The sequence below is a fragment of the Drosophila albomicans genome, chromosome X (assembly GCF_009650485.2).
Source record: "Drosophila albomicans strain 15112-1751.03 chromosome X, ASM965048v2, whole genome shotgun sequence".
Taxonomy (NCBI): domain Eukaryota; kingdom Metazoa; phylum Arthropoda; class Insecta; order Diptera; family Drosophilidae; genus Drosophila; species Drosophila albomicans.
In genome coordinates, this window is record NC_047627.2 from 24860727 (window position 1) to 24886904 (window position 26178).

The 26178-nt window shown below is 39.1% G+C and overlaps 6 protein-coding genes across 7 annotated transcripts; 2 read left to right on the plus strand and 4 right to left on the minus strand.

Moving 5' to 3' along the window:
• Window positions 1-4597: 4597 nt before the first annotated feature.
• LOC117573103 (putative ATP-dependent RNA helicase DHX57) lies at window positions 4598-10003 on the minus strand. The gene is made up of 5 exons (XM_034256023.2): window positions 9808-10003; window positions 7649-9741; window positions 6331-7292; window positions 5374-5575; window positions 4598-5314 (listed from the first exon to the last, which is right to left on the minus strand). Exons 1-5 carry the CDS (start codon window positions 9876-9878, stop codon window positions 4749-4751), a joined length of 3894 nt encoding a protein of 1297 aa, XP_034111914.1. The 5' UTR covers window positions 9879-10003; the 3' UTR covers window positions 4598-4748.
• Window positions 10004-10163: 160 nt separating this feature from the next.
• On the minus strand, window positions 10164-11682 carry LOC117573163 (uncharacterized). Its single transcript, XM_034256129.2, has 4 exons — window positions 10960-11682; window positions 10759-10890; window positions 10467-10700; window positions 10164-10395 (listed from the first exon to the last, which is right to left on the minus strand). Exons 1-4 carry the CDS (start codon window positions 11107-11109, stop codon window positions 10258-10260), a joined length of 654 nt encoding a protein of 217 aa, XP_034112020.1. The 5' UTR covers window positions 11110-11682; the 3' UTR covers window positions 10164-10257.
• Window positions 11683-11783: 101 nt separating this feature from the next.
• Window positions 11784-13465, minus strand: LOC117573168 (uncharacterized). The gene is made up of 4 exons (XM_034256141.2): window positions 13242-13465; window positions 12869-13168; window positions 12337-12512; window positions 11784-12259 (listed from the first exon to the last, which is right to left on the minus strand). Exons 1-4 carry the CDS (start codon window positions 13365-13367, stop codon window positions 12223-12225), a joined length of 639 nt encoding a protein of 212 aa, XP_034112032.1. The 5' UTR covers window positions 13368-13465; the 3' UTR covers window positions 11784-12222.
• Window positions 12156-14900, plus strand: LOC117573145 (uncharacterized). The gene is made up of 2 exons (XM_034256087.2): window positions 12156-12279; window positions 13673-14900. The coding sequence occupies exon 2, from the start codon at window positions 13682-13684 to the stop codon at window positions 14738-14740; it is 1059 nt and encodes a 352-aa protein (XP_034111978.1). The 5' UTR covers window positions 12156-12279; window positions 13673-13681; the 3' UTR covers window positions 14741-14900.
• A 1443-nt stretch (window positions 14901-16343) lies between these two features.
• On the minus strand, window positions 16344-22190 carry LOC117577441 (cytochrome P450 4d1). 2 transcript variants are annotated; one of them, XM_034262338.2, is made up of 3 exons: window positions 21560-22190; window positions 16904-17533; window positions 16344-16840 (listed from the first exon to the last, which is right to left on the minus strand). In XM_034262338.2, exons 1-3 carry the CDS (start codon window positions 22149-22151, stop codon window positions 16491-16493), a joined length of 1572 nt encoding a protein of 523 aa, XP_034118229.1. In that variant the 5' UTR covers window positions 22152-22190; the 3' UTR covers window positions 16344-16490. The 2 variants fall into 2 exon arrangements, with proteins under 2 accessions (XP_034118229.1, XP_034118232.1); XM_034262341.2 differs by lacking the exon at window positions 21560-22190 and adding an exon at window positions 18761-19343.
• A 700-nt stretch (window positions 22191-22890) lies between these two features.
• LOC117572007 (uncharacterized) lies at window positions 22891-24375 on the plus strand. The gene is made up of 4 exons (XM_034254531.2): window positions 22891-23031; window positions 23098-23526; window positions 23593-24059; window positions 24131-24375. Exons 1-3 carry the CDS (start codon window positions 22958-22960, stop codon window positions 24056-24058), a joined length of 969 nt encoding a protein of 322 aa, XP_034110422.1. The 5' UTR covers window positions 22891-22957; the 3' UTR covers window position 24059; window positions 24131-24375.
• Window positions 24376-26178: the final 1803 nt, after the last annotated feature.

A 26178-nucleotide genomic window follows, 5' to 3' on the forward strand; every position in this document is an offset into this window, starting at 1 on the left:
TGACTCGAATTGTACCTTTTTGAGATCGTAAAATCTTAAGTGAAGATTTGTTCAATCTAGATTTATTTCTCTCTGTGTAATTATAAATATCTATATATACAATAAAACATAAATAATTTGCAATACGTGGCGCAATGCCCTACTTAAGTGTCCCTAACCTCACTTATCAGCAGAATAAAACTACAATTCGCAAATCCAAAATGTATGAGTCACTTAAAAAGCTTTTCTATAAATAACATATTTGTTAACATTTTCAACAGCACAAAAAAAAACTTAATTAGTAAATTTAAAAAGAGATTCTTAATTTTTTTTTTTTTTTGTGGAAATGTTAAAAACAATTTGATTGAAAGATAGACAAGCAGTTTTTTAGAAGCAAATAGTTGTATAATTTTTAAATGATCAAAAGAGTTTCATTAATAATGTTTTCACTACGTTTCCTGAAGATTAAATAAAGTCTACAGCTGAAACTTAAAATAAAATGCCAGCATAGAAACTTGACAAAAATAGCATTTGTATTTGTTCAACATTCGTAGGTAATGCTTTAATTATTTATAAATTCTTTATTTATTTATATAACTTTCGAGTTAAGCTAGCTGACTTAAGATTATTAGGATTAAAAACTGGAAAAATGATAATGAAAATTGATACAAAACAAAATAATAATAATAATGTAGTATAGTTAAAAGAGAGAGAGAGGGAGAAAGAGACCGCATTAGTTTTGTTTAGGGGAGAAACCGATAAGCCAGAAAAATCAGAGCGTGCAAATAACTTGGAACGAGGTGCTAAAAGATGCCCGATGAAAGCAACAAAGAAGTGCGAAATATCATAGAGAGCAAATCCCGAAGCACAAACAAATCGCTAGGGAATAGAGACAGAGAGAGATAGAGAGGTGAGAGGAAGATCGTGAGATGCAGGAAGTGGAAAGGTAATAATAATAACGACAAGCGTTGAAAATTGAGAGTTAAGTTGACTTGAGTTGAGTTGAATTCCACATCCACATCCGATTCTGATTCCGATTCTGATTCTGATTCCCCCCAATTGCGATGACGATTGTGATTCATGTGAATTAAGCGCATATTTATCCGCTTATCATTGATAAGTATAATTAATTACTATCGTATTAGGTGCATTTGATACTTTGATGTATCGACTCGACCAGAATCGAATATTTAAAGAAAAAAAAACACACAAAATATATATACATATGTGTATATATTAAACAGAAAACAAGAACAACACTGCCGGCAAACGCGTATCAAGTGTATTTAAATAAATTCAAATGAATTGTAATTGATGGGTTCGATTTTCAGACACACACACACACACACACTGTCACACCTGATTTATAGATCGATCGTGGAATATTTGTTTGATGGTGACCAGGCGGCAACAGACAACACAACACAAACATACTCGCTGTCTTAACAGTTTTGCATGATTGATTAAACCTTTCATTCGGAAGTTGATGATATCTCCAAAATGTTGATGTCTCGATGTCTGCGCCTAAAAGTTGACAAGTCTTCCCCCTCCCAAAAAGTGGCAAAAAAAATAACTCAACTTGTCATCGTTATATACGAGTCTGATGACTGATCGAATGCAAATAAAAATACTCGCAACTCATGAGTTGGAATTCGTAATATTATTATTGATTTCGGGAATTTCACAAACTTTTTAAACATAGCACTTGTCATAGCCCATATATATTTTGTTTGCAGATTTACGCACTTTAAAATGTACTTAACGGATACACATATCATTCGTATACCCTGTACAACAACTTCCAAAGCGAACATACCAAAGTTGTGAACATGTATGTAACCTTTTTACTATACATTTTAATCTTTTTCTTCTTGTTATTTAGAGCCAAAAGAATATTGGAGTCGAAAGCCCCATCAGTCAATATTTTCTTTACTTTATATTATTAGCATTAGTACATTTAATATTATAAAATAAAATTATTACTCATTTAAGAGTTAGATCCATTCTGATTTACATTCTCTTGTATAAACTTTACTATATCGTCTTTTCTTCTCAAAGTTACCAATCGAGAGAAGGAAATACAATTTCTTAAGCTAAATGCATCAAATCACTAAAAAGAAAATTGTTATTGTTGTTAATTAAAAAGTACCTACGACTGTGTATTACAAATTTCCATTAGTGAAAAATTACTTTATTTTATTATATTTTAAAACTATCTATTTTTCGCTAACTTTCGCAGCTTTCAAGATTTCTTAAACGACAAGTTTTCAAAGCTAATTTGTTATATTGCAATTCATTGTCTCAGATCATATTTTGAAATATTATATACATATATTTTATTCTATATTTCTTTCTATTTAAAGACGTACCAGGATCGACGAAATATTGGTATTAGAAAAACCAACGCCGAGCATCTTTAAGCTATTTTAATCCTTATAAATAGTAAGTATGATTTAAGCTGTGCACAAGACATGGATAAAATGATAAATTAAATTTAGTAATAAAAAATCATACTAAACCTTTTGTTTTTTATTTATGTACACAAATATAATAAAAGAAAATAAACAATAATATAAAAGTTTAACCAAGTTTTTATTTAACTACTTAAAGGCAAGTAATACAAGTAAGTATTTTATTTGATTTGTTTATCCACTATTTGTCAAGCGTAATCGCCAGTAAAATAATGCAAATTTGAATTATTTTACCAGGCTAACAGAAGTAGGAAGCACATCACAGAATTAAACAAAGTGAAATTAAGAGAGGTAGGCAAACAGAGAAGTTGTTGTTGTTGTTATCGCCGCAGTTTGTTCTGGCAAAACGGTGTGTATTAATAAGGTCTATCTTCTGGCCAAAGGACATTCGGATCGTGTCGTTGTAGCTCTCGAGTTATCCTGAAATTTCAATTTTTAAACTGTTTCCAAAACTACAAAGACAATCGCTACTACAACAACAACATAAGTAATAGCAACAATTATTGATAATGTGCCATGAGTTGAAATACCAGACGAACATAAATCAACAGCAAGTAGATACACAGAAAGTATCTGGGGTGACGCCATCTATTGTCTGCTATCGCAACTACAATTAAATTTGTGAAGCGCAAAAACGTTCTCAATCAACAGCTGAAATACCAGGCGAACATAAATCACTAGCAAGCAGAAATACAGAAAACCACAGGGTTGCTCAGTGTCGCCATCTGTCGCCCATTCTCGGAACTTTGATACCTAAAATAGCTGCGCGCCAATTTGAAATTTGAAGGTAACCGGTAGACAAAAAGCAAGAATATTAAAATGACATTTTTTTCGGATATTGCAACATCAACAACATAAGAAATTACAACAACAACAACTGATATTGTGGTTGTTGTTGTTGGTCACGTGAAGCCGTCAAGAACGCCAATAAAGTGCCGCGTCAGCAGGTGAAATACCAGGCGAACATAAGTCAGCAGCAAGCAAAAGTGCAGACATTTAGTAGCGCCATCTATGGTTTGCTGTCATCAACCACTTCAAATTACTCATCCCTAAAGTATGCAACAAAAAATTATTTTATGTAAACTGCCTATGTTATTTCAAATTTTGAAAAATTGCCATTGGTCGTCCATATCCTTACACATTTTGACCAGACTTGGTGCGTTCGATTCGTGGGGACAAAATCAATCGATTGGCATCAAAAAAATATGGGAAACACAATGTCCTGAATAACTCTGAAAGTAGAAAGATCATACAAATGTCTTTTACCGAATTCATTGTCGGTTTTATTTGTTGAGCATTTTAAACAGGACCTAAAGGATATTGTTTATCCCTCTTAATACTTACCTCTGCAGCAATATTAGCTTTTGTTTTTCACCTTGTTTAATTGCTTTAGAGTTCTTACCTTTTTACCTACCTTCTGTTTAACCTCTTATTTTATTAAAAGATTGGAACTTGTAATTTTAAAAATTGATGGCATATTGTTTAGTATCAAATATAATTGTCATATTTTAATATACATATGTATTAATAAATAAAACAGCGTTTGCATCATTTCCATACGATTGCAGTTGTTGTTGCTGTCCACTCGAAATCACCGTGACCGTCGACGCATTAATAGTGCTAAATCATCAGCTGAAATACCAGGTGAACATAAATCAGTAGCAAGCAGATGTACAGAAAGTCACTCGTGTGGCGCCATCTATTGGTTGCTGTCGCAACTATCGTTAAACTCGACAAGCGCAAAAAGTTCTCAATTAGCAACTCAAACACCAGGCAAACAGAAATCAGCAGCAAGCAGACGTACAAAAAGTAACTGGTGTGGCGCCATCTATGGGTTGTTGTCGCAACGTAAATAAACTCGGGAAGCGCAAAATAATCGTTGCCTACCATAAAGGCGCAGAATTTAGAATTGCTAAAAATCCAAAAACGTTCTGTATCTTAGCCATTTAAAGGACGACAAGGATCAGCTTTGGCGTGCAGATATACTTTTTGTCACTACTATGAAAAATGTATATCAAAGGATGAAACTTTTTATAGGATCCGCGATAAACGGACATTATTGCTTATAGAAAATCGACTTTGGAAACTAAATTTATCTTGATTGGACTTATAACTATGCAAATGTCCTCTTCAAGTTTACAAATTGAATACTTTGGTTTGTTTGTTTCGTTTGTACAATATATTAATTACACATAAACTGTTTGCATGCCTAATTTGGCTACTTTAAACGTACATCAAATTGGTCTATGGAAGAACACAAAGAAGTGTGGCGACAGCGACTGGGCGTCAGTTTCAGTTTCAGCTATTGTTGCTGATCAAGTAGGCAATGTTGGAGATGATTTTGCAGCCATTTTGATGGTGCAAAAGATTTAAGCAGGGATCGCGTATCTTCTCTTCCAGCAACTTGATCAGCTCCGTGCGCAGACATTGCACCATTTCGGCCGTCTCCAAGTTGTGGGCCTTTAAGATGATCCAACCGCTTTCGAGTAGAAACAGAAAATCACCATCATGCAGTTCCACTTTAAAATCGGAGCCAGCAAACAGCACGAGAGCAATCAGTGGCAACATGGAGCAATCGCGTATGTAAATGGAGCTGGTGCGCACCTTCTCCTGGTAGACAAGAAACGGTGCCTGAAACGTCGCCACCTGCGAGTTGACAGACGACGGATGTATGCGTACATAGCCATCGCCTTTAGTCTTGAAGCGCAAATCCAAATGACTGGGCTCGCGAGGCACAGCACCGCCTGCTGTTTGAATGTAGACGCGCTCTGGCGTCATAATCTTCACAATGTTCGGATACAAAGCAGCGCAAAGCAGCGACGTAAGCAAGCGATTGTTCTCGCCATTCAGATTTGCCTCTGCACCTGAAATGATGAGATAAGTGTTTGAGTATAGATTACGATACGATGCTTTAATTACTTACCTGTCAGCTGAAGGATGTTGTCGCTGGCGTTTTTGCGACGACGCGGCACATTGACGGGCACAAAGCCAATAGAGACGAGCAGCTCCAGGTACTGATACTTCAGGTCCGCAATTGTTTCCAGCGTGTTCAGCGACAAAAAGTTCTCGTTGGCATAGTTACGACTGGCGCCATAATTGCCACGCTTTGAGACATCCAGCCATTTCTAAGATATGGATAAGAATATTGAAATTAATATTAAAGCAAGTAATGAAGCTAAGCTAGACAAATGTGATCGACTGGAAGATACCCATTTTATAAGCTACTCATTTTAAATATACCACAATATTAATATATTATGTTGAGTATATCGATATAATACTACGCTCAAAATATACCATAACATTAAAATATCGAAGCCTTTGTTGAGTATATCAATACACTCAAAATATACCAACAAATGAATATCCCAAAATATGGAGTACAAAACAGATCAGATTAATATACCGAAAAAATAATAAAATATGCCAAAGGTTATGTTTTGTATATCGATATAACACTACACTCAAAGTATACCATTATATTAATATATAGTATACCGGAAAAAACCGGAAGGCTGTGGTTGCTATACTTTCAAAATATACCATACGAGTATCAAATATACCATATATTAATATACCTAAAACATACTAAAATATACCGAAGGCTGTGTTTGATATAACGATCTAGGTACTACACTCAAAATATACCATAGTGTAATATATACCGTAATATAAATATACCGATAAAAATAGTTAAATATACGGACAGCTTGTGTAGTATATCGATATACACATAGATCACAAAATATATCATAATATGATTATAATGATTATCAACTACAATGCTAAATTTGAAGTATTTTCATACATTTCCGAAATAGTCATAATTCGATATTGATAGAATAGATAAATAAATTGATGATATATTTGTTTTACTTACCCTATACGCATTGAGCACCGTGAGGTGATCGCTGTTGCCCAGGGCAAAGTTGCGCTTGCACTTATCGGCCTCCACGCGCTTGTTGAGCGGACTGACGAATGGCGACTTGTTGCCCAGGCAGGCGGCAATGGTGAGCACACTGTCCAGGCACTGGAAGATGGCGCCATACAACATCAGCTTGCCAATGCGCACGTCCACGGGCAACGCGGCCAAATGATGACCCAGCGGCGTCAACTGATCCTCGGCATCCAAGGCGCCGACATCGCGCAACCGCATCAGGGCACCCAGGACGCTGTCCTCGGTGGGCGCCTCAAGTGTCTCCAGCAGGACCGAGAGCGTGTTGCGTGTGGCAAACGTTTGCAGCGTCTTAATGCGCAGCACAATCTGCTCGAGCGGCACACGCTGGATCTCCGGCACCGGCTGCGCCAATATGTGCTGATGATAGCGAAAACTCGTATAGAGATGTATGCAAACGCCGGGCATGACACGTCCAGCGCGACCTTTGCGCTGCTTGGCGTTCGCTCTGGATACCCAAACTAAGTCCAGGGATTCCATGTTGCGATTGGAGTCAAAGCATTTCTCCTTCATCAGGCCGCAATCGATGACAAACACACAATCATCGATGGTCACCGATGTCTCGGCAATGTTAGTGCTCAGAACAATTTTTCGCTTGCCCGGCGGCGCACGCTTGAAGACCAGCGCCTGATCTTCGCTCGAGAGTGCCGAATGGAGTGGCACAAGCACAAATTTGCCGGCACGCGGCGAGAAGATCGAGCTATCGAGGAGTGCATCGTGCACCGTTTGTATCTCCTGGAAACCGGGCAAAAAGATGAGTATGCTGCCCTCGCGTGGCCAATCGTGTTCGCCCTCCACAATGTACTTTAGCACCGACTCGATCAGCTCCGGATTGATCAGCATGGGCTCCATGAGGTAGATGCTCTTGCACGTCGTCTTGCTGTAGTCTGCAATAGGAAATGACACAAATTATTTAGAGTTGTAAACCCGAAAGATTTTTCATTTTAATTCAAGCTTAGAAATTTTAAAGATTTAGTTAAAGTGGTGATTATAAAATGATTAATTAAATTCAGTTTAAGAACGCAGCCTGTTTTTCAACCAGTGCTTAGGCGGGACATGAACCAACTGCAGTTTTTTTTTCACTTGTAGAAAAAAGCTTCGAAATTTTAAAGATTTAGTTCAACTGGGAATTATTTAAGAGCGCAGTATGTTTTTCTACCAAGTGTAAGTTTCAATTACATGTTTGCATTTTGTGCAATGCAAGCCAAATTCAAAATATACATATCTGATAGTCAAGACTCACCCGCATAACGCAGATAGGTTTCCGCCAGTGTCAGCTTCTCGTCCTTGATCTTTTGCCCCGGAGGTTCGCCCGAGGCCTGGACATCGGCGAATTCGAGCTCCATTTGGAGCACATCCTGCTCCTTCTTCTTGAGCTTGCGGCAAAACTTGGTGTCGCATTCCATGACAAAATCACTCGCCTCCACAATGTCCTCGAGGAAGAGCTGCTGCACGGGGAACGTGCGTCCCGGAATGTCGAGCACCGGTGCACCGCCAAAGTAATTGGAAAAGAGCGACGCATTCAAGGTGGCTGACATGAGTATGACTTTCAAATCGGGCCGTGAGCGCAACAAATGCTTGAGTATGAGGAGCAGAAAATCCGATTCCTCCGAGCGTTCGTGCACCTCATCGACAATGACGTGCGTGACGCTGCCGAGCAGCGGATCGGAGGCAAGGCGACGCAACAGAATGCCCGTGGTGCAGAAACTGAGACGCGTGCTCGCCGAGATCTTGTTCTCCAGCCGTATCTGATAGCCGACCAGCTGCCCGATGCGATCCAAGCGCTCGGCCGCCACACGCTCCGCGACACCAATCGCTGAGAGGCGTCGCGGTTGCGTGCAAATGATCTCGACGTGGGGCAGGTCCGCTTTGGTCGGCTGCTGCAGTGCCTGGAAGAACCAATTGTCGAGTATGAATTGCGGCACCTGGGTGCTCTTGCCACAGCCCGTTTCGCCAGAGATGACGACGACCGGCGAGCTCTCAATCAGCGCCAGTATGCGTTCCATTTCGGCAAAAGCCGGCAACTGTCGACGGCCCTCGATCACTTTGTGATAGCGTTCGTCGCGTCGCCGATCCTGATACAACTGCACCAGGCGGCGATTCTCCTTGGCCAGCGCGGCGGCGCTGCGCTGTTGAGCCGCACCGTCTTGACGCGACGTCTGACCACGCTCGTAGTGCGTGGGACGCGGTTTGGCGGCGATCTCGGCATTGCCATCGTCATCCAAGCCATTGGCGGGCTCGTCATAGAACAGCGAACGCTTTGGCGAGGGAAACGGTGCGGTATCCAGGTGCCCGGCCAACTGCTCGTCCGTCTGCAACAGCTCACAGACGCTGTACACACACGGAATGCCGTCGCGACAAATTTCCCGTGCCTCACGATACAAATGTCGAGCGTAGCGCAGCCGCAGCTCATGGGGTATATCGTGGCAGGTGGTTTTCAGGTAGATGAATGGCGCCTCGTAGGGATAGCGACTGCCGGGCGGGAAACGCACCTCCACATGAAACCACAATTCGTTCTCGTTCTCATCAAGATCGAGACGCTTGCGCTCCGGCGTCGACAGCTGACCGACATCGCTGCTGGGTTGGGGCGGCACATGGGCAAACCGGCATTTGGGGCCATATTTGCAGGTGCCGTCGCGATCAAAGTTGCGACAACGTTGCGGCGCCTTCTTTTTCTTGTCCAGCTCAGCCTGACGTACGGCAGCTGCGGCCGCCAGCGCCGCTTCACGTGCCTTCCGCACCTCGGAGGGACTGTGCGCCAGCAGATGCTCAATTTTGAATTTCAAATTCCAGACACTGTTGCGTTCACGTTCCTCGTATGCGCGATCGTAAATCGATTCGAGTGCTTCTTTCTCGTCTGCACGCATGTCCAGCAACTCGGCTTCACTGGGCGGCTCTAGAGCGGGCTTCTCATCACCTGGCACGCGCATGTAGCGTCTGTAGAGCAGCAGGAGAGCCGCCTCTGTGTCGTAGTTGCAGTGATCGTAGGCTTCGATGCAGTGCGTCGCATGGAATCCGTAGTTCTCAAGCTTGAGCAGTGCATAGCGACGCAAACGATCGTCGTCCGCTGAGCTGCTGCCGTTGAGGGCCTTGACACCTTGCACACTTTGCACCTGCAGCGTGCCACGATCCTCCCAGTAGGCGTGCTTAATCCCGCCGCCTCCGCGACCTCGATCCTTGTATTTGGTGATGTCGTCCAACTTAAAGTCTGGACCGTGAATGGCACGCAACGTGTCCATGGTTTGTTGCTGTGACTCTTCGCTGAGACGTAGCACATGCAACTCCGTTTTACGGGCAGCATTCTCCTGAACGGATTTCGGCACAGCCGGCACATTGCTGGAGAAAATTCATGTGGGAGTTAATGATTGGTGATTGAATTGTGGCCACTGGCGTGACACTCACGTTGTGCGTGCATCGTTGGGCGTGCGCAGGAAACAATAGTCATCGATGTGTTGTCGCGACGTTTCGTCCATGTTACACACTTCACTTCACTTGAATTTCACAATTAAAGCTAATAAATCCACGACCAAAAAAGCATCTGAAACTGCCTTGCACACCAGAGCAGCGATGTTGTCGTCTCGATAACGATAAATGTACAGCTGATTGTAATACACTACACGTATCGAATTTCCAGCGTTGCCAGATCACCTTTTGCAAATTGTTTTTCGATAACAACAAATGCACAGCCGTCAACGATATTATCGAAAAAAAATAATTAAAAACGATTATTTATTCAAATGCTTAATGGTTCGTTAGTACACATGTGTGTAGTAAACTATAAAATTTGAAATTTCGGTAACACATATTATAATCGAGCAAAATTTAAGGTTTCTAAACTAAATCATCGTGATTTTATTGATTCTGTCCATCAAACTGTGGCTGATATGTTTTCTTTAACTCACACCAGAGAGCTTTCTCCTTAGCTGCTTCTTTGAACTGCAGATCTTTAAATTTCATACTGCGTACGTTGTCTGCATTTGCCGATTTGAACTAGTGATGAAAATTTAGAAAATGCATTTAATAGCTACACATTGTGCAAGCGTAATATTATATGCCCTTACCTCATCGGAGACATCAGTGAATTTATTGAATGTAACTCTTTTTGCAGCCCTTTTTTTAACATCACCATGCTGCAAGTTATAGAAATCACTAAATTGCTGTAAAATGTCCAAATCAATTCCATCTATTTGAATGCGAATTGTGGCTTTTTGGTCAAGCTGTAGATCAACTTGTCCGCTTGCTAGGAACATTTTCCCTTCCAGGACTTTCTCGCATTGATTTGCCATCGACGAACCCTATAAAATCGTACATACATAACTTATATACATATTATTCTTTTTAAAAAGTACTTACTATAACATTAAAACTAAGTTCACGGACACGTTGCTTTAATTTTCTTATACCCATGAGCAGAACAGCTTTCGGATTATCCACATGCAGCAAATTCGCGTAAAGTGCGTTTTCTGATGCATCCCAATCAAAATGCTATAAAAATATAAAATAAAAATATTAGTTTGATAATCTATGTATGTATGTATATTATGTTATAAATACCATTTTGAGTTCTGCGAATTGCTTAATCAAGCTTCGAATTTCTGAAGAAATTGCGCTATTATCATTTACATCGTGCTGAACAACGATCTCTTCATCCAGTTCATCCACTTCCATCTCAAAACCGCATGCATGATCACTCCACTTGTCCATATTCCTCGCCAATTAAATCACAATTATTAATATTCGACACAAAAATATTTAATATATACATATGTATAATAATTTGAACGTTGCGCTAGCTTAAGCGTCTCCTGACTGTGGTATTTTTCCACTTTACCTCGTAGGGTTGTTTTCACATGATCGTAATTATCGATATGCACATTAAGTGATAATATTGAAAATATTTTACAGACAATTGATTGATCGATTGATGTGCTACACATTCAAAATGGCGGCTGGAAAACCGTCCGCAATGCTCAAAATGAAAAGTTCCATGTCGCAGATTGTCAATACAGAGTCGACACTAATGGACAATGAACATAAACAATATGAAGGCCCATCCCGACATCTATGTATGTACAACGCTTGAGCCGCCAAAAAATGGACAAAACTCTCGATCGACAGCCAACAAAAATGCTTAATATGGAGACTGGCAGGCTGCCAATTTATTCAAAGAAGCCGCCAGAGTTTTAAATCAACCGCACACAATAGAGACTCCTAAGCCCAGAATTATTAATGCTAAGCCGCCAGCGAATTTTGCCGCCTGCCCAGCCTTAAATTGTTGCCCTGAAGCCCATACATCCAAATTACTTCCTTATTTGGCGATATATTTAATAGAAGGCCGGATTGTGAATATTCTAACAAGGAGAATAAAAACTTAACAATTTATGAACAAATAAAAACAATTTGTATTACATTTCTTTAGATCAAAATGTCGCTTATTGATAACAGATTAATTCAATTTTCAATTATACTTAGTTGTCAGCTTTAAGCCAAATAAAAGTAATTGGAGCAGTGGCTGTGTATGTAGTTAATAAAGTACTTTTAACAAGGGGAATAGTTATAATTATAAACAAAAAGGAAAGTAAACGCGCTCTATATATTCTTTGAACGCTTTACATGTTTTCAAAACGTTTAAACGTAAGAGTCGTCAAAAAAGTCAAAATCACTCGATACAAAATTAATCCAAGTAGTTTCTTTCAAGTGGGTAAGCCAAATTCAAGTAGGCCAAGCGGCTGTTGTATGCCTAAAACTAATTCAAATCTTCATTCATCATTGAAACGGCTAGAGAGCAGATTGTGCGTAAGGCAACGAACCAAATTTTTACTTTGATTCAAATTTCAGCAGCTCGAGTATCTCCCTGTAATTATAATTACGCACGTAAGTTTATACTTATATTATTCTATCTATATACACATGGATGTAATTTCCACTTACTGTGCCTCCAAGTCATATTTTTCGAGTTGTTCAATTTCCTTGATAATCGCATTATACTTTGCCTCGTATTCCTTTTGCTTTACGATGCGTTTTTCGCGCAACGCTTTGGAAGATTTTTTGAGTTCAAGATGTTGGCGCTGTAATTGAGCAATGCAATCCTCCAAAGCTGCGTGGGGCTATTAAAAATAAATACAGTTAACTATGTAGTTTACGGCATGATTCTTCATTCCTTGCGATTTCGATTTTTGAACGAAATGCGGCATAAGTAGCTAAATCGACTTTACAAGTGTTTTTTTTTATTATTGCGTTGTAAATATACTAACATTAGTATATTTCCTCGCCATTAATACGTATGTTGCAGAAATTTTGCATGTGGCCACACCGCAAAACAGATGTTAAATTAACAGCTATTTTCTGCTCAAGAATCAGAATGCTTCTAAAACAAAATAATACATTTTGGCTGCAAAGAACTTGGCAGATGGCTATACAATATCGATGTTTTAATAATTATCATGAAATATTCATTAGTTACCATGGTGGTGAATTCATCAAATCCAACTTGTGATCCAACATCGCTGATCTTTTTATTTTTTATAGTCTCCTTACAATGTTGGTCATAAGCACGCATGTAATCGTCCTCCGAGTCAAACAATTTTTTAAATTGCTGCAGTATTTCGCCATGGATCTTGTCAATTTGCGGTATTGTAGTCTTATTGGGGTCAATTTGTGGTCTATTTAAGCCGCACAACAGGCTCATCTTCTCCTCAAGAAGATTTTTGTAAGTTTGTTGGTCTCTAGCCACTGCGCTGCCTATTCGACTATTTTGCGATTCCTAAAATAAGAAAAAACATTTAAATACATTGTTTCATAGATAATTATTGAAGTGTTGTTACAAAGTTGCTTACCAGCATTTTTAAAGTTTGCTCGCCAAATTTTTGCATTAGATTTTTGATTTCCACGTTCAGATCAATATCACCAGCTGCTCCCATTTCCACATCATAGTCACAGGCATTATCATTCGCGTCCATCATATTGTTTATGTATTTAATTGATTTTCGTTCTCATTGCAAGAACACCAAAAATATTGCACGTACGCTTTGCGCTGCGCTTTAAGTTGGAATGACAAATTGAATGGCGGCCATTACTGTGCGTTTGCAGGCGTTGCCAGCTAGTTCAGCCAATCAATTTATAATTGTGTGGCAACGCCAAAATATGCCGCATTAATTCAAATGTGCTTGGAGTTAATGTTGTAGTATACAGTGAAAGTAAATACTTTTTCAATTGTTGTCAAAAATATTTAGAACAAAATATAATTTGTAATTTTGCCTTATTTCAGAAGAATATCATGGAGGACAACAAGAAAGTGGCATTATATTTCCGCAAGAGCACAAAATTGGAATCTGAAGATACAATTGTTGAAATCGAATTGAACAAGACAAAAATTAATAAGTCGCAAACTAATATCGAGAAGCGGACTTGTACAATACGGAAAGACTCCACCGTGGTCAACGCTTCGCCTACGAAGATGACCACTGAAGAGCCGATATCAAATTTGCTAACCGATTCACCGTTCAAGCGACGTCCGTTGATTCTACGCTCGCCACCGGATACTCCGAAGGCATCAACAAAATCACAGATGAACACGCCAAAGCTACCGTTAGATAGCCCATCAAAGTTGGCTGCACTCAAAACACATAAACAACGAGTGGACACTCCCGGGATGCAGGTGGTCACACCCAAAAAGCAGTCGGATATTGGGAAAGTGTCACCTGGAGTGCCGCAAACTGAAATAACAAATAAAACACTTGAGAAACCGATTAATTTGTCACCGCTTCAAGAAACGAAAACAAACACTCCAACTTTACCATTGGCAGCTCCAACGATGTCGCCGTCTCTCGCGAATGATATTTCACCAAACACCTTAGGGATGTCGCCGTCAACACCGCCACCACGTGCCATAAATATGCCATTGGAGGAGGGTTCTTCGATCCCACCACAAGCTGAAGCTGCTGCTCCACCACGTCCAGGCACTCCAATGCCGATCTCCTCGCCGGATGTGCTCAAGTACAATCCTTACGAGGATTGGCAGCAACGTCTGAACATCAACCAGATGCGTCAACAGTCTCGCACTGCCAAAGTTGCTGCCGCCGCTGGCGCCGCAGCTGCTGCCGCTCATGTGCGTCGTGGTGCCTTGGATGTCATCATTGATCGCAAACAGCAGCAGACGCCACGATCACAGGCAGCTGTCAATGGCGATCGGCATCTCGATGAACAGCGTGGCATTCGGAATATTAATTTGCTCAGCTCAGCTTTGCACATTATACGTGAAATGGATCCGGACTATGTGGAGAAACTCTGCTATGCCATTCACGATCATATGTCCAGGGAGAAGCCCTTGGATTAATCACATTAAGATCCACTCATATATAATACACTTTTTTTTGTTGTTTTGCTGTTTGTTTGCTGGCTGCTTTACTCACACACGTTTACACGGATTTTCTTTCTTATAAATTTGAAGTTTTAGTTGCATTTTGAGAAAATACTAATACGACACTTACTATATACATATAAAGGTTAGAATAACGTAATTTTTTGGGTATTATTTCTAGCCTTCGTTGTACTTCTCTTTCTAATTGATGTGTTGCCTACAGAAGAAATTTTTATTCTATTGCAGACTATTGATTATTCTTCTTAAAATGTGCCAATAATACAAATTTTAGTTTTTATTAAATATTTTTGTTAACAATTTAAAAAGTATTTACTTTCGCAGCGTACTTCAACATTGGCAACTCCAGGAATCTCCATGCCTCCAGAAAGTAACTGTATTCCATCTTAGAATAGAAAGTATGAAGAACTTTTTTAAGTCTTGTTGACACGACATCGATTAAAGTTATAGCAAATTGTTAATGTTTTCTAAACTGAAATGTATCTGACTTTTTTCTCTTTAAATTTAATGCAAATATGTCAGGTATATGAATGAAATTTCTGTTATTTAAATATAATATATACATAAATAGAATTTTAAAGAGTCTGTTAGAGAGCACCTCAATGTTTATGTTATTTGGATCTTTCATCTAGTTCTTATCCATAATCTGTTCGATATATGTATTGGCATATGAATTACATTTTTGGTATTTAAATATACTATATATATACAATTTTAAAGACTACTAAAGAGCAACTCTATTTATACCCGCTACCCATAGGGTAGAAGGGTATTATAACTTTGTGCCGGCAGGAAATGTATGTAACAGGTAGAAGGAGGCATCTCCGACCCTATAAAGTATATATATTCTTGATCAGCGTGAACAGCCGAGACGATCTAGCCATGTCCGTCTGTCCGTCTGTGTGTCTGTCCGTCTGTCCGTCCGTCCGTATGAACACCTAGATCTCAGAGACTATAAGAGATAGAGCTATAATTTTTTTTCGACAGCATTTGTTATGTTTGCACGCAGATCAAGTTTGTTTCAAATTTTTGCCACGCCCACTTCCGCCCCCGCAAATCAAAAAAATCGAATAACAAGCGTAATTGTAAAGCTATAATTGCGAATTTTGGTATATATAATAACTACTATAGTAGTTATGATTCCTGAAAATTTGGTTGCGATCAGATAAAAATTGTCGAAGTTATTAAAGAAATACTTTTGTATGGGCAAAACGCCTACTTACTAGGGGTCTAATTTGCTTTGGCCGACAATCTGGTATATTGTGCCGTCAATGGTATATTTTGAATGCGGTACTATATCGATATACCAAATATACCATTTGGTATATTTTTAGTATTTTTAGTATATTTGGTATATTTTTTATAATAATACCCCAAAATATATTTTTAGTATTTTTGTAGTATAATTGGTATGTTTTGAGAATAATACCGCAAAATATATTGCTTTTACTCAAAATGGGTAGCGGGTATCTCACAGTCGAGCACACTCGACTGTAGCTTTCTTACTTGTTTTATGTTGTGTCGAATCTTTTAACTACTTCTAATTCATATGCTGTTAAGATATATTTGCATAAAAAGCAATTTATTTAGTTAAAAAAAATATATGTATATATACAAGTGTAAATTGGAAAAGTTATAGATTAAATGTATGACTTGAAGGATTTTGGCAGTTGCGAATGACAGCATTAGGAATCATCGCAATGTGGAATTAAAGTGACCGCTCCTTCAGCTTGAACATGAGCGGATCCTTGGTACGCAAAATGAGCTCGGCAATGAGAACCGGGGGCTCCGACGTGTCGCCGACAAAGTCGATCTCAAAGTGTCGCAGCACATTGGCAACAATGGCCTTGATCTCAAGCACTGCGAACTTTTGCCCAATGCAATTGCGGGGTCCGGCCGAGAATGGAATGTAGGCATAGGGATTGAGTTTCTCGGCACTGGTGACGACATCGAAACGTTCCGGCTTGAAGCTGTTCGGCTCACTGAAGAGCTCCTCGCGACGACCCAAATAGAGCGGCGAGATGCCAATGTTTGTGCCGGCGGGAATTATTTTGCCATCTAAAACGAAGAAGGAAGTATTTATCAAAGGCGAAGTGAGATAAAACAAATCCCTGCACTCACTGATCTCACACTCCTCGAGCACCTTGCGACCGAGCAGCGGCACTGAGGGATACATGCGGAGCGTCTCCTTGATGCACAGATCGATGTAGTGCAGCTTATTGAGCAGCTCATATGTGACCGGCGTCTCTTTGTTCCTGCCCAGCACCGAGACAATTTCCTCGACACATTTCCGCTGGCATTCCGGATGCGTGGCAATGTTGTAGAAGAAGAACATCAGGGCCGAGGATGTGGTGTCGTGACCCTCAAACATGAACGTATCGACCTCCTCGCGTATATCGAGATTGGTCAGCGGCTTGTCATCGATATGCGACTGCAGCAGTATGTCCAAGAATGCCATCTTACGCTTCGCCCCGACCGCCACATCCTCCTCGCTCTGTTTTGTGGCAGCTGTGGCTGTGCCACGCATCAGCTCCTCGCGACGCTGCACAATGATCTTCTCGGTGAAATTGTGCAGCACGTTGAGCGCTCGCTTCTCGGCCTGAGCAAGAGGCGTCAGTCTGTAGGTCAGCTCGAAGCGATAGAAGATGTTGAACATGCGCTTGTGCAGCACCATCGAGATCGTCTTCACTGCCCTCACGTACTCCGAGTCCACGTTCGTCTGTGCATTGATCGAGACGCCCATCGCAGTTTCTAAATGGGGGGGGAGAAAAGTTGATTAGTCGCTTAGCTTAATCAGCATATTGATTATGCGGTTTATAATTTCAAGCATAGATGCGTAGATAAGTTGCTATGGAAAGTTTCCTTTCCCCATTACATGACAATTAAGCAGGCGTGTATAGTTGAAGTCGTAGTTGTATATATGTTACTATGTTAACATATTATATTTTACCTACAATTTATAAATAAAATATAAATGCCTAGATGTGCTGCTATGGAAAGATGTGTAGAGTTGAAATCGTAGTTGTATATACTAACATAATTATGAAGTGGAAATAACACATGTTCAAGATAGGTTGCAATGGAAAGCTTCCTTTCCCTATTACGTGACAATTCAGCAGGTGTGTATAGTTGAAGTTGTAGTTGTATAACATATACTAATATAATTATTAAGTGCAAGTTCTATCTAAAATTTGTAAATAAAACATAGGTGCGTAAATAAGTTGCTATGGAAAGCTTCCTTTCCCCATTACCTGGCAATTCAGCAGGTGTGCAGAGTAAGCACTGCTATTTCAAAGTTCACTGTTGTGTATGCTAACATAATTAAGTTAATAAATAATTAGAGGCAAGTTCTACCTTCAATTTATAGATAAAACATAGATAATTGCTATGGAAACTTCCTTTCCCCAACACATGAGAATTCAGCATATATAAAATAAAATAATCATTAGGTGTAAGTTCGCGCTCGTCATTATTTTACTTCTTGCTAGACATTTCGAGTCATTTATATATCACTAATTATTAAATAGATTGACCAAGGTCCAAGGTAAGTGATCAATTACACCAATAATAGATTGTTAACATACAGAAATTTGCCACTGCATGAAAGCTTTGCGTTGAGCATATCTCGCTTAGCGGACGCTTTCTATAAAATAACTCATTTACCGGCATATTTCAAGTATAATACTTTATGCTCAATTTCAAGGTCTATCAGTGATCGATTACAGTCTATATCAAATGCCAGTAAAAGATGAAAAGATGAACATGCAGAAATGTTTTGCGTTGAGCATATCTCGCTTAGCGGCCACACATTTTATAATAATGGAACTTTGATCCATAGAGAGTGAAGCACCTTTTGTTAGTTACTCATAGGCTAGTCGCGCACTAAAGCTAATCTTTGCTATTTATAGAAAATCTAAACTGATTGATAACGCTGATCCTCAAGCTGATTAAAATTGAGTGCAATGCACTTAAGCCTACCGCCAATGGTGTCCATGGTGCAGAGATTGATCCAATCGTAGAGATTGAAACCGATCTCGCCCTGCTGTCGTCGCTCCCGCTCCAGATTCTTGAGCAGCACCCGCGACTCACGCTCAAAGATGTCGACAAACTCATCGAGTATCTTAAAGTGGAACGCGGGCGTGATGATCTTCCTCCTTTTGTGCCACTTGCGACCCCGACTCACGAGCAATCCCTGCTTCAGCCACGGCTCCAAAGCATTGTATTCGCCGGCCTTGTCATTGAAGCGCAATGTGCCGAGCACAACCTCGACATCCTTGGGATTGGCCATCAGCATATTGAGCTCGGGGCCCAGCCAAACTTTGAGTGTGCCATCCTTGGCATATGTCTCCATAAAGTTCATAATTAGCTCGATCAGCTCATGCGGTGCCTTGCCCACAATGTGATGGGCATGCCCCAAAATGGGCAGAGCTGGCGGACTCGCTAAATTCCGTGTGACCTCAATCAGATGCTTGTACTTTAGCTGATAGATGAGCAGCGCAGCAAAGAGGCCGCTGCCCACAAGAAGTCCCAACAGAAGTAACCACATTTCACCGTTCAAACCAATCAATGAATTATTCAAACTGAAAACTGACTGACTGACCGAGTTACTTACAAACTCCAAAGCAAACTTTTATTGGGGGGAAGGAATCTAATCTAGGGCAAATGGCTGCTTATCCGGCCAACGTTTGTTATGCTCAGCTATCTAATCGTCCTAATCGCAGCGACAGCATCTTAACGGGTGGCCGAATCGTAATCGGTACTCGGTACTCTGGGTTCTGGGTACTTTAGACCCAGCGACGATGACGCTCTATCGATCGAGTATTTGGCTATTTGGCTAATTCTCATGGCCAAGGCCAATGGGGGGAAAAGATGCATGCAATATAAGCACTTAGTGTTAGCAATTGAAAACTAAAAGTCGCAGTTTAGTTTATGATCAATACACTGAGAGAAAACATTATGTTTTTAAACAAGTTTTCAATCCTCAATAACAATTCTGCACACAAGAATTCCAGACTGAACAATTCAGGAAACAAGATTGCGATCTTCTTCAATCTTGAGCATGAAAACTTTTCGATCTTCAAAATAATTTCTTGGAACAAGAATTCCAAATTAAAATATTCAGGAAACTAGAATTCTATCTCTTTCAACCTTGAATATGACAACTTTTCGATATTCGAAATCAATTTCTAAAACGAAAATTACAGATTAGAAAATCTTGAATCTTGAGTATGAAAACTTTTCCAAATAACTTCTTGAAACAAATATTTCAGATTGCAAAAATCTGTCAGCAAGATTTCGAATTTCTTAGAGTTGTTTTTTCAGTGTACTTCATTTACTTATCATATCAGACTCAGTGATTCAGTGACAATGTCGAGTGGCTTAGGCGGAAAGTTTAGCAACAATTATTGCATTTCTTTCGATATGATTAGCAAGTCAATTTACGGTCTTCATTAGATATGATTAGGTTTAATTGTTGTTTGCTTTCTTTATATGTTTTTTTTGAAAAGAATGAAACACTGTCTTCCTTAGACCTGATTTGGATTAAATACCTTTCTTGAAAGATGAAAGGATATGACAGCAATTAATTGCTGCCTTTCTTTAGTTCAGAATTAATTCCTAGATTTTATACACCCGCTAGCCATAGGGTGGAAGAATAACAGGAAATATATTATATATAACAGGCATATCCGACAATCTAGTATATTTGGTACTTTAAAAGCAAAACATTGTGATATTGTAGTTAAAATGCACCAAAAATATTTTAAAAAAATACTGGGAAAATACCGAAGGGACATTTTAGTATATTTTTTACTCTATTTCAGTTAAAATACATATACAAAAAATACCGAAAACTTTATTTTGTATATTACATTCATGGTATATTTTAGAGGTATTTTTTATAGTATTTTTTCAGTATATTTTAATTGTTATTGTTTTAGATGCGATGCGACGGAATTCATAATGATGCCTTATATGGATATGATTAATGTGGTCTAAAAAGTGCCTTCAAATAGTTACTATTAGGATTATTTACAACGTATGATATGTTTAGATGTGTGTTAGGAAGAGTTCAACTAACTAAAGCTGATTTGCCTAATATACAACATATGTATTGAATAGATTATGAAATATGTACAAAAGTTCATAGTACAGAGTCGAAGCTGAATGAAATTAATCTATGGTATTATTATTTGTTGTACTTGAGATTTGGCAAGTACAGGCAAAGCATATATTATATGTATGTTTCAACCACAAGCATCTACTATAAGGAAAATCTAAGCGGGGGAAATTTATCAATGCAACATACAACATCTTAGATACCTGCCTGCAACTTAATAACACGAGGATCTGCCTATTTGGCTAGATGCAAGCTACCTCTCTTCTTACCTTACCTACTCGCAATAATATGAGACTACTAATCAAATTCTTAGACATCAACAACATATTAAGCAATATATAAGTTATCTATCGAGTCGATGACCTTAGTAGCTAGCAATCCCTCCTTTTAGTTATTATATTATTATGTATAACAAATAAGAAAACTACAGTCGAGTGTCGAATAGCTCCACCTCTTATAGTCTCTGAGATCTAGATGTTCATACGGACGGACAGACAGACGGATGGACAGACGGACATGTCTAGATCGCCTCGGCTGTTGACGCTGATCAAGCCTCTTTCTACAAAGTTATAATACCCTTGTACCATATGGGTAGCGGGTATAGTAATTAAACACGTAGATAAATAAATAATAAATATATGCTCTAAGTCACAACTCACCACAGATGATGTCCAGGGTGCAGAGATGCGAGGCATGCCCCAACTCGATCAGCTGCTGCTGTTCATCGCTGCCGCGTGCCTCATGCAACGACTTGATCAACTGACGCGACTGCCGCTCAAAGATCTCGACAAACTGTTCGAGGATGCGAAAGTGAAACGCAGGCGTGATAATCTTTCTCCGCTTGTGCCACTTGCGACCACGACTCACGAGGAGTCCTTCGTTGAGCCAGCGCATTAAAAAATTGTACTCGATGGCCTTGTCCAGCAGTTGTGTGTTGCCGAGGACGACTTCGACGTCGCGGGGATCGAACATGAGGAGGCTGAAAGTGGTGCCGAGACGCAGATAGAAGGTGTCGCCATGTTCGGCCGCCAGATCGGCGATGAGCTGACAAACATCGGCTGGCTCGAGGCCAAAGAAGATGGGCGCATTGCCCAGCAGTGGCCAGAGCTTGGGACCGGGATAACAAGCAGCAAGTTCCTCCAGGCGACGACGAGCGCGCAGCCAACGCAACAGCGGCGACCAGCAAAAGCAGCTGAGCAGAGCGAGCAGCAGACAAATGCCGGTGAAAAGCAACGATGCCAACGACAACATCGCCAAAGCGATGTCAGAGATGAACTGAGCAGCAGCCGAGTGCAATGCGCACTCTTTATCAACAGTTTACTATTCATTTATTTATTTTGCTTATCAAGGGTCGCGTCGTCAGGTCGCATAAATGACGAAATGGATGATGAACAAGAACATTTTAGAATCAATGATTGACAATCTTCTGCGATTGTGATTGTAATGCTGATTCAGCAGAATTATGCTTAACCCCACAACGATACACGCTGCGTATGCGCAATATGTCGCATTGCGTATACGTCACAACAGTTTTCATTGCACAAAAATGCATTTTGCAAATTCTCCTTAATTCTGCAAAAGACTTGGAAAATTCTCACAACCGATTGCTCTCAAAGTTATCGATACAAACGAAATCGAGGAAAAAGGTCACACCTGTAAGGAATCGAAATCGCGAACAAGGGTCACACTTTGAAAGAGGAAAAAACGTTGTCGCTGCAATCGAATTCTAAGAGTAAGGTCACACTGCGAAAAGGAGACGAACGGGGAGAAACAAACTCAACAATTCGACTTTAAAGCCAGAAATAAAAGAATACAAATAAAACTTAATAGATATTAACATAAAAAGAACAGACTATTAATGATTACTTTATTATGTTTAAACCTACTTCATTTCGAATTCATTGCTTTCCAAGTTTTAACATCAGTAGGCTGTGACATTTTTACTTTCCTTTTGAGTTTTAACACTTGTCACTCATTGTCGTTGAAAATATCGTAGTGTAAAACTATTTAGTATTATTCGAAAAATTTGTCCTTTATTTTTCTCAAAAGCGATTACAATGGCACATATTAATTTGAATGGAAAGCATCCAGTGGAAGAAGAACGCTTAGTTGACATGGCAGACTGCGCCTCGTAAGCTTCAGCTTTAATTTCGTACAGCTAACAATATATTTAGGTTTTTGTGTCTACCATTAATAGAACATCGAAACAAGCGCTTAAAAAGAGCCGTCCGAATTCAAAGATAGTGACAAATACAGGTATAACGACTGGTGCGCAAAAAGCGGATCAAATGCCAGCCGTAAATGGGCCCCCAGGTCTGGAGAAGCTAGAACCTACTAAAAAACCTAACACTAGATTGCAAAAACGGTTGCAAAGCCAGCAATCAAGTAATGGAGCTCACACAGCTACTGATCAATCTTTCTTTTTAATGCCAACCCCGATAGAACCTACTAAAAAACCTAACACTAGATTGCAAAAACGGTTGCAAAGCCAGCAATCAAGTAATGGAGCTCACACAGCTACTGATCAATCTACCTTTTTAATGCCAACCCCGATAGATCCAAAAGATATAATAGAAACATCTCAGAGGCTTGACATGGCAGACTGCGCCTTGATGAATAAACCATCGTAAGCTTCAGCTTTGATTTCTTCCAACCAACAACATATTTATTTTTTTGAGTCTCCCATTAATAGAACATCGAAACAAGCACTTAGAAAGCGCGGCCCAAATTCAAAGATAATCATAAATGCAGGCACAACGACTGCTCCCCAAAAAGCGGATCCAATGCCAGCCGTAAATGGGCCCCCAGAACTGGAGAAGCTAGAACCTACTAAAAAACCTAACACTAGATTGCAAAAACGGTTGCAAAGCCAGCAATCAAGTAATGGAGCTCACACAGCTACTGATCAATCTTTCTTTTTAATGCCAACCCCGATAGAACCTACTAAAAAACCTAACACTAGATTGCAAAAACGGTTGCAAAGCCAGCAATCAAGTAATGGAGCTCACACAGCTACTGATCAATCTTCCTTCTTAATGTCAACCCCGATAGATCCAAGAGTCGTAGAAACTTCCGAGAGGCTTGAGGCTCCAAGCAAACCTAATACTAGGCTGCAAAAGCGGTTGCAAAGCCAAGGACTCCAACAGCCTCTGCCTTAAGGTAATAAGTTAACTTTTTTGTCAAAATTATAAAACCGAACAACGTCATCATATTCTTTTGGTCATTTCTAGGTTCTACATCGACAATAACACAAGACACATTGAACACAATAATTTGCATTTAATCAAAAAAGAAATATAGAAATAGAAAAAAGAAAAATAGCATGATACATAATTTGTAAACAACATTTGATGACGCCAAAACTTGGACGCGTCATCATTTCTTTTTTCGGCAACTTTCATATACAATATTCAGAATTCAAAAATATTTTTGTAAACAATTCACTTTTGTTGCGAAAATAAAACAATAAAAATAATATTAAGCATATTTATGAAATGTATAAATTGATTTTTAATCCGCATCAACAATCCATAAGTGATTAGGAAAATTATAAAAAAAACAAAAAAAAACGCTTTCCAATCAATAACTAGATTTCAAGATAATTGCAATTTCTGCTCTAAATTGCAAAATCTATGTCGATTTCTCGATCGATTTTTGATCCAAAGTTATCAATCGGTGCAGTTAAAATATGAAAGAAAATTGCATTGTTTATTTAACATAAACTTAGGATTTTAGGATTCGTTTCAATTGGTCTAACTTTTTCCTTGCTACGCTTAAAGTCACAAATATTTGAAGCTCACAATGAGAACATTGAAAAATTTAGAAGTAATTAAAAAAAAAATTTTATATGGTAAAAAAAAATAACTGCTGATGATGTGGCTTCATTATTTTGAATTTAATGGTATGTTGTTATACTCAACATTCTCGTATATATTTGGTATTCTACTTTGGTATATTTTAACGGTGACAATTTGGTATTTTTGTACTCTATTTTGTAATAGTGTCGGAATGTGGTATATCATTATGCTAAACATCTTAGTATATATTGAGTATATTATTTTTGAATATTCTAAACAATGATGTTGGCAATCTGGTACTATATGTTGCACACTATGGTATATTTTGAATGTAATAGTATGTTGTTATATTCAACGTCTTAGTATATTTTGTACACTATTGTATAGTGTAGCAATGTAATAGTATATCATTATATCAGTATTTTATCCGGTATATTTTGTAAACAATGGTATATTCGGAATGTGATGGCATACTTAACAATTTAGTATATGCATATCATGTATATTTTTGGTATATATTTTAACGATCGCAGTATCTCGCATCTCGATTACGCTCGACTGTAGCTTTCCCCATTTGTTTTTATACCCGCTACCCATAGGGTAGAAGGGTATTATAACTTTGTGCCGGCAGGAAATGTATGTAACAGGTAGAAGGAGGCATCTCCGACCCTATAAAGTATATATATTCTTGATCAGCGTCAACAGCCGAGACGATATAGCCATGTCCGTCTGTCCGTCTGTGTGTCTGTCCGTCTGTCCGTCCGTCCGTATGAAACACTGGATCTCAGAGACTATAAGAGATAGAGCTATAATTTTTTTCGACAGCATTTGTTATGTTTGCACGCAGATCAAGTTTGTTTCAAATTTTTGCCACGCCCACTTCCGCCCCCGCAAATCAAAAAAATCGAATAACAAGCGTAATTTTAAAGCTAGAGTTACGAATTTTGGTATATACAATAATTACTATAGTAGTTATGATTCCTGAAAATTTGGTTGCGATCAGAAGAAAATTGTGGAAGTTATTAAAGAAATACTTTTGTATGGGCAAAAACGCCTACTTACTATGGGTCTGAGTTGCTTTGGCCGACAATCTGGTACATTGTGCCGTCTATGGTATATTTTGAATGGTGTACTATATCGATATACCAAATATACCATTTGGTATATTTTTAGTATTTTTTTAGTATTTTCGGTATATTTTGAAAATGATACCGCAATATTTTGCCTTTATTAAAAATGGGTAGCGGGTATCTCACAGTCGAGCACACTCGACTGTAACTTTCTTACTTGTTTAATATTATATTTCACATACCTGGAATTCATGCATGATTTTCTTTTTAGTGTTTTATGCTGTCACCCACCACGTAGCTAATCCATCCCGTTGTTTATCACGCCCGGGTATAGGTTATAAAAATTGAATTAAAATCCGCAATGCGCCCACTCTCGCTCGTTGATCATTACGTACGCAAAACAATGCCACA

What these genes read in the sequence shown, in the direction of transcription:
- LOC117573103 (XM_034256023.2), bottom strand. Translation starts at nt 9,878, where the DNA reads ATGGACGAAACGTCGCGACAACACATCGATGACTATTGTTTCCTGCGC. An exon ending in AACCTATCTGCGTTATGCGG is followed by an intron (nt 7,293 to 7,648) that starts GTGAGTCTTGAC and finishes TTCCTATTGCAG; the next exon opens with ACTACAGCAAGACGACGTGC. An exon ending in CGGTGCTCAATGCGTATAGG is followed by an intron (nt 5,576 to 6,330) that starts GTAAGTAAAACA and finishes TCCATATCTTAG; the next exon opens with AAATGGCTGGATGTCTCAAA.
- LOC117573163 (XM_034256129.2), bottom strand. Translation starts at nt 11,109, where the DNA reads ATGGACAAGTGGAGTGATCATGCATGCGGTTTTGAGATGGAAGTGGAT. An exon ending in AACTTAGTTTTAATGTTATA is followed by an intron (nt 10,701 to 10,758) that starts GTAAGTACTTTT and finishes ACGATTTTATAG; the next exon opens with GGTTCGTCGATGGCAAATCA. An exon ending in TCACTGATGTCTCCGATGAG is followed by an intron (nt 10,396 to 10,466) that starts GTAAGGGCATAT and finishes TTTCATCACTAG; the next exon opens with TTCAAATCGGCAAATGCAGA.
- LOC117573168 (XM_034256141.2), bottom strand. Translation starts at nt 13,367, where the DNA reads ATGATGGACGCGAATGATAATGCCTGTGACTATGATGTGGAAATGGGA. An exon ending in AGCAAACTTTAAAAATGCTG is followed by an intron (nt 13,169 to 13,241) that starts GTAAGCAACTTT and finishes TTCTTATTTTAG; the next exon opens with GAATCGCAAAATAGTCGAAT. An exon ending in AAATATGACTTGGAGGCACA is followed by an intron (nt 12,260 to 12,336) that starts GTAAGTGGAAAT and finishes TTATAATTACAG; the next exon opens with GGAGATACTCGAGCTGCTGA.
- LOC117573145 (XM_034256087.2), top strand. Translation starts at nt 13,682, where the DNA reads ATGGAGGACAACAAGAAAGTGGCATTATATTTCCGCAAGAGCACAAAA.
- LOC117577441 (XM_034262338.2), bottom strand. Translation starts at nt 22,151, where the DNA reads ATGTTGTCGTTGGCATCGTTGCTTTTCACCGGCATTTGTCTGCTGCTC. An exon ending in CACCCTGGACATCATCTGTG is followed by an intron (nt 17,534 to 21,559) that starts GTGAGTTGTGAC and finishes CCCCCCATTTAG; the next exon opens with AAACTGCGATGGGCGTCTCG. An exon ending in GCTCGAGGAGTGTGAGATCA is followed by an intron (nt 16,841 to 16,903) that starts GTGAGTGCAGGG and finishes TCTTCGTTTTAG; the next exon opens with ATGGCAAAATAATTCCCGCC.
- LOC117572007 (XM_034254531.2), top strand. Translation starts at nt 22,958, where the DNA reads ATGGCACATATTAATTTGAATGGAAAGCATCCAGTGGAAGAAGAACGC. An exon ending in GACATGGCAGACTGCGCCTC is followed by an intron (nt 23,032 to 23,097) that starts GTAAGCTTCAGC and finishes TACCATTAATAG; the next exon opens with AACATCGAAACAAGCGCTTA. An exon ending in GCCTTGATGAATAAACCATC is followed by an intron (nt 23,527 to 23,592) that starts GTAAGCTTCAGC and finishes TCCCATTAATAG; the next exon opens with AACATCGAAACAAGCACTTA.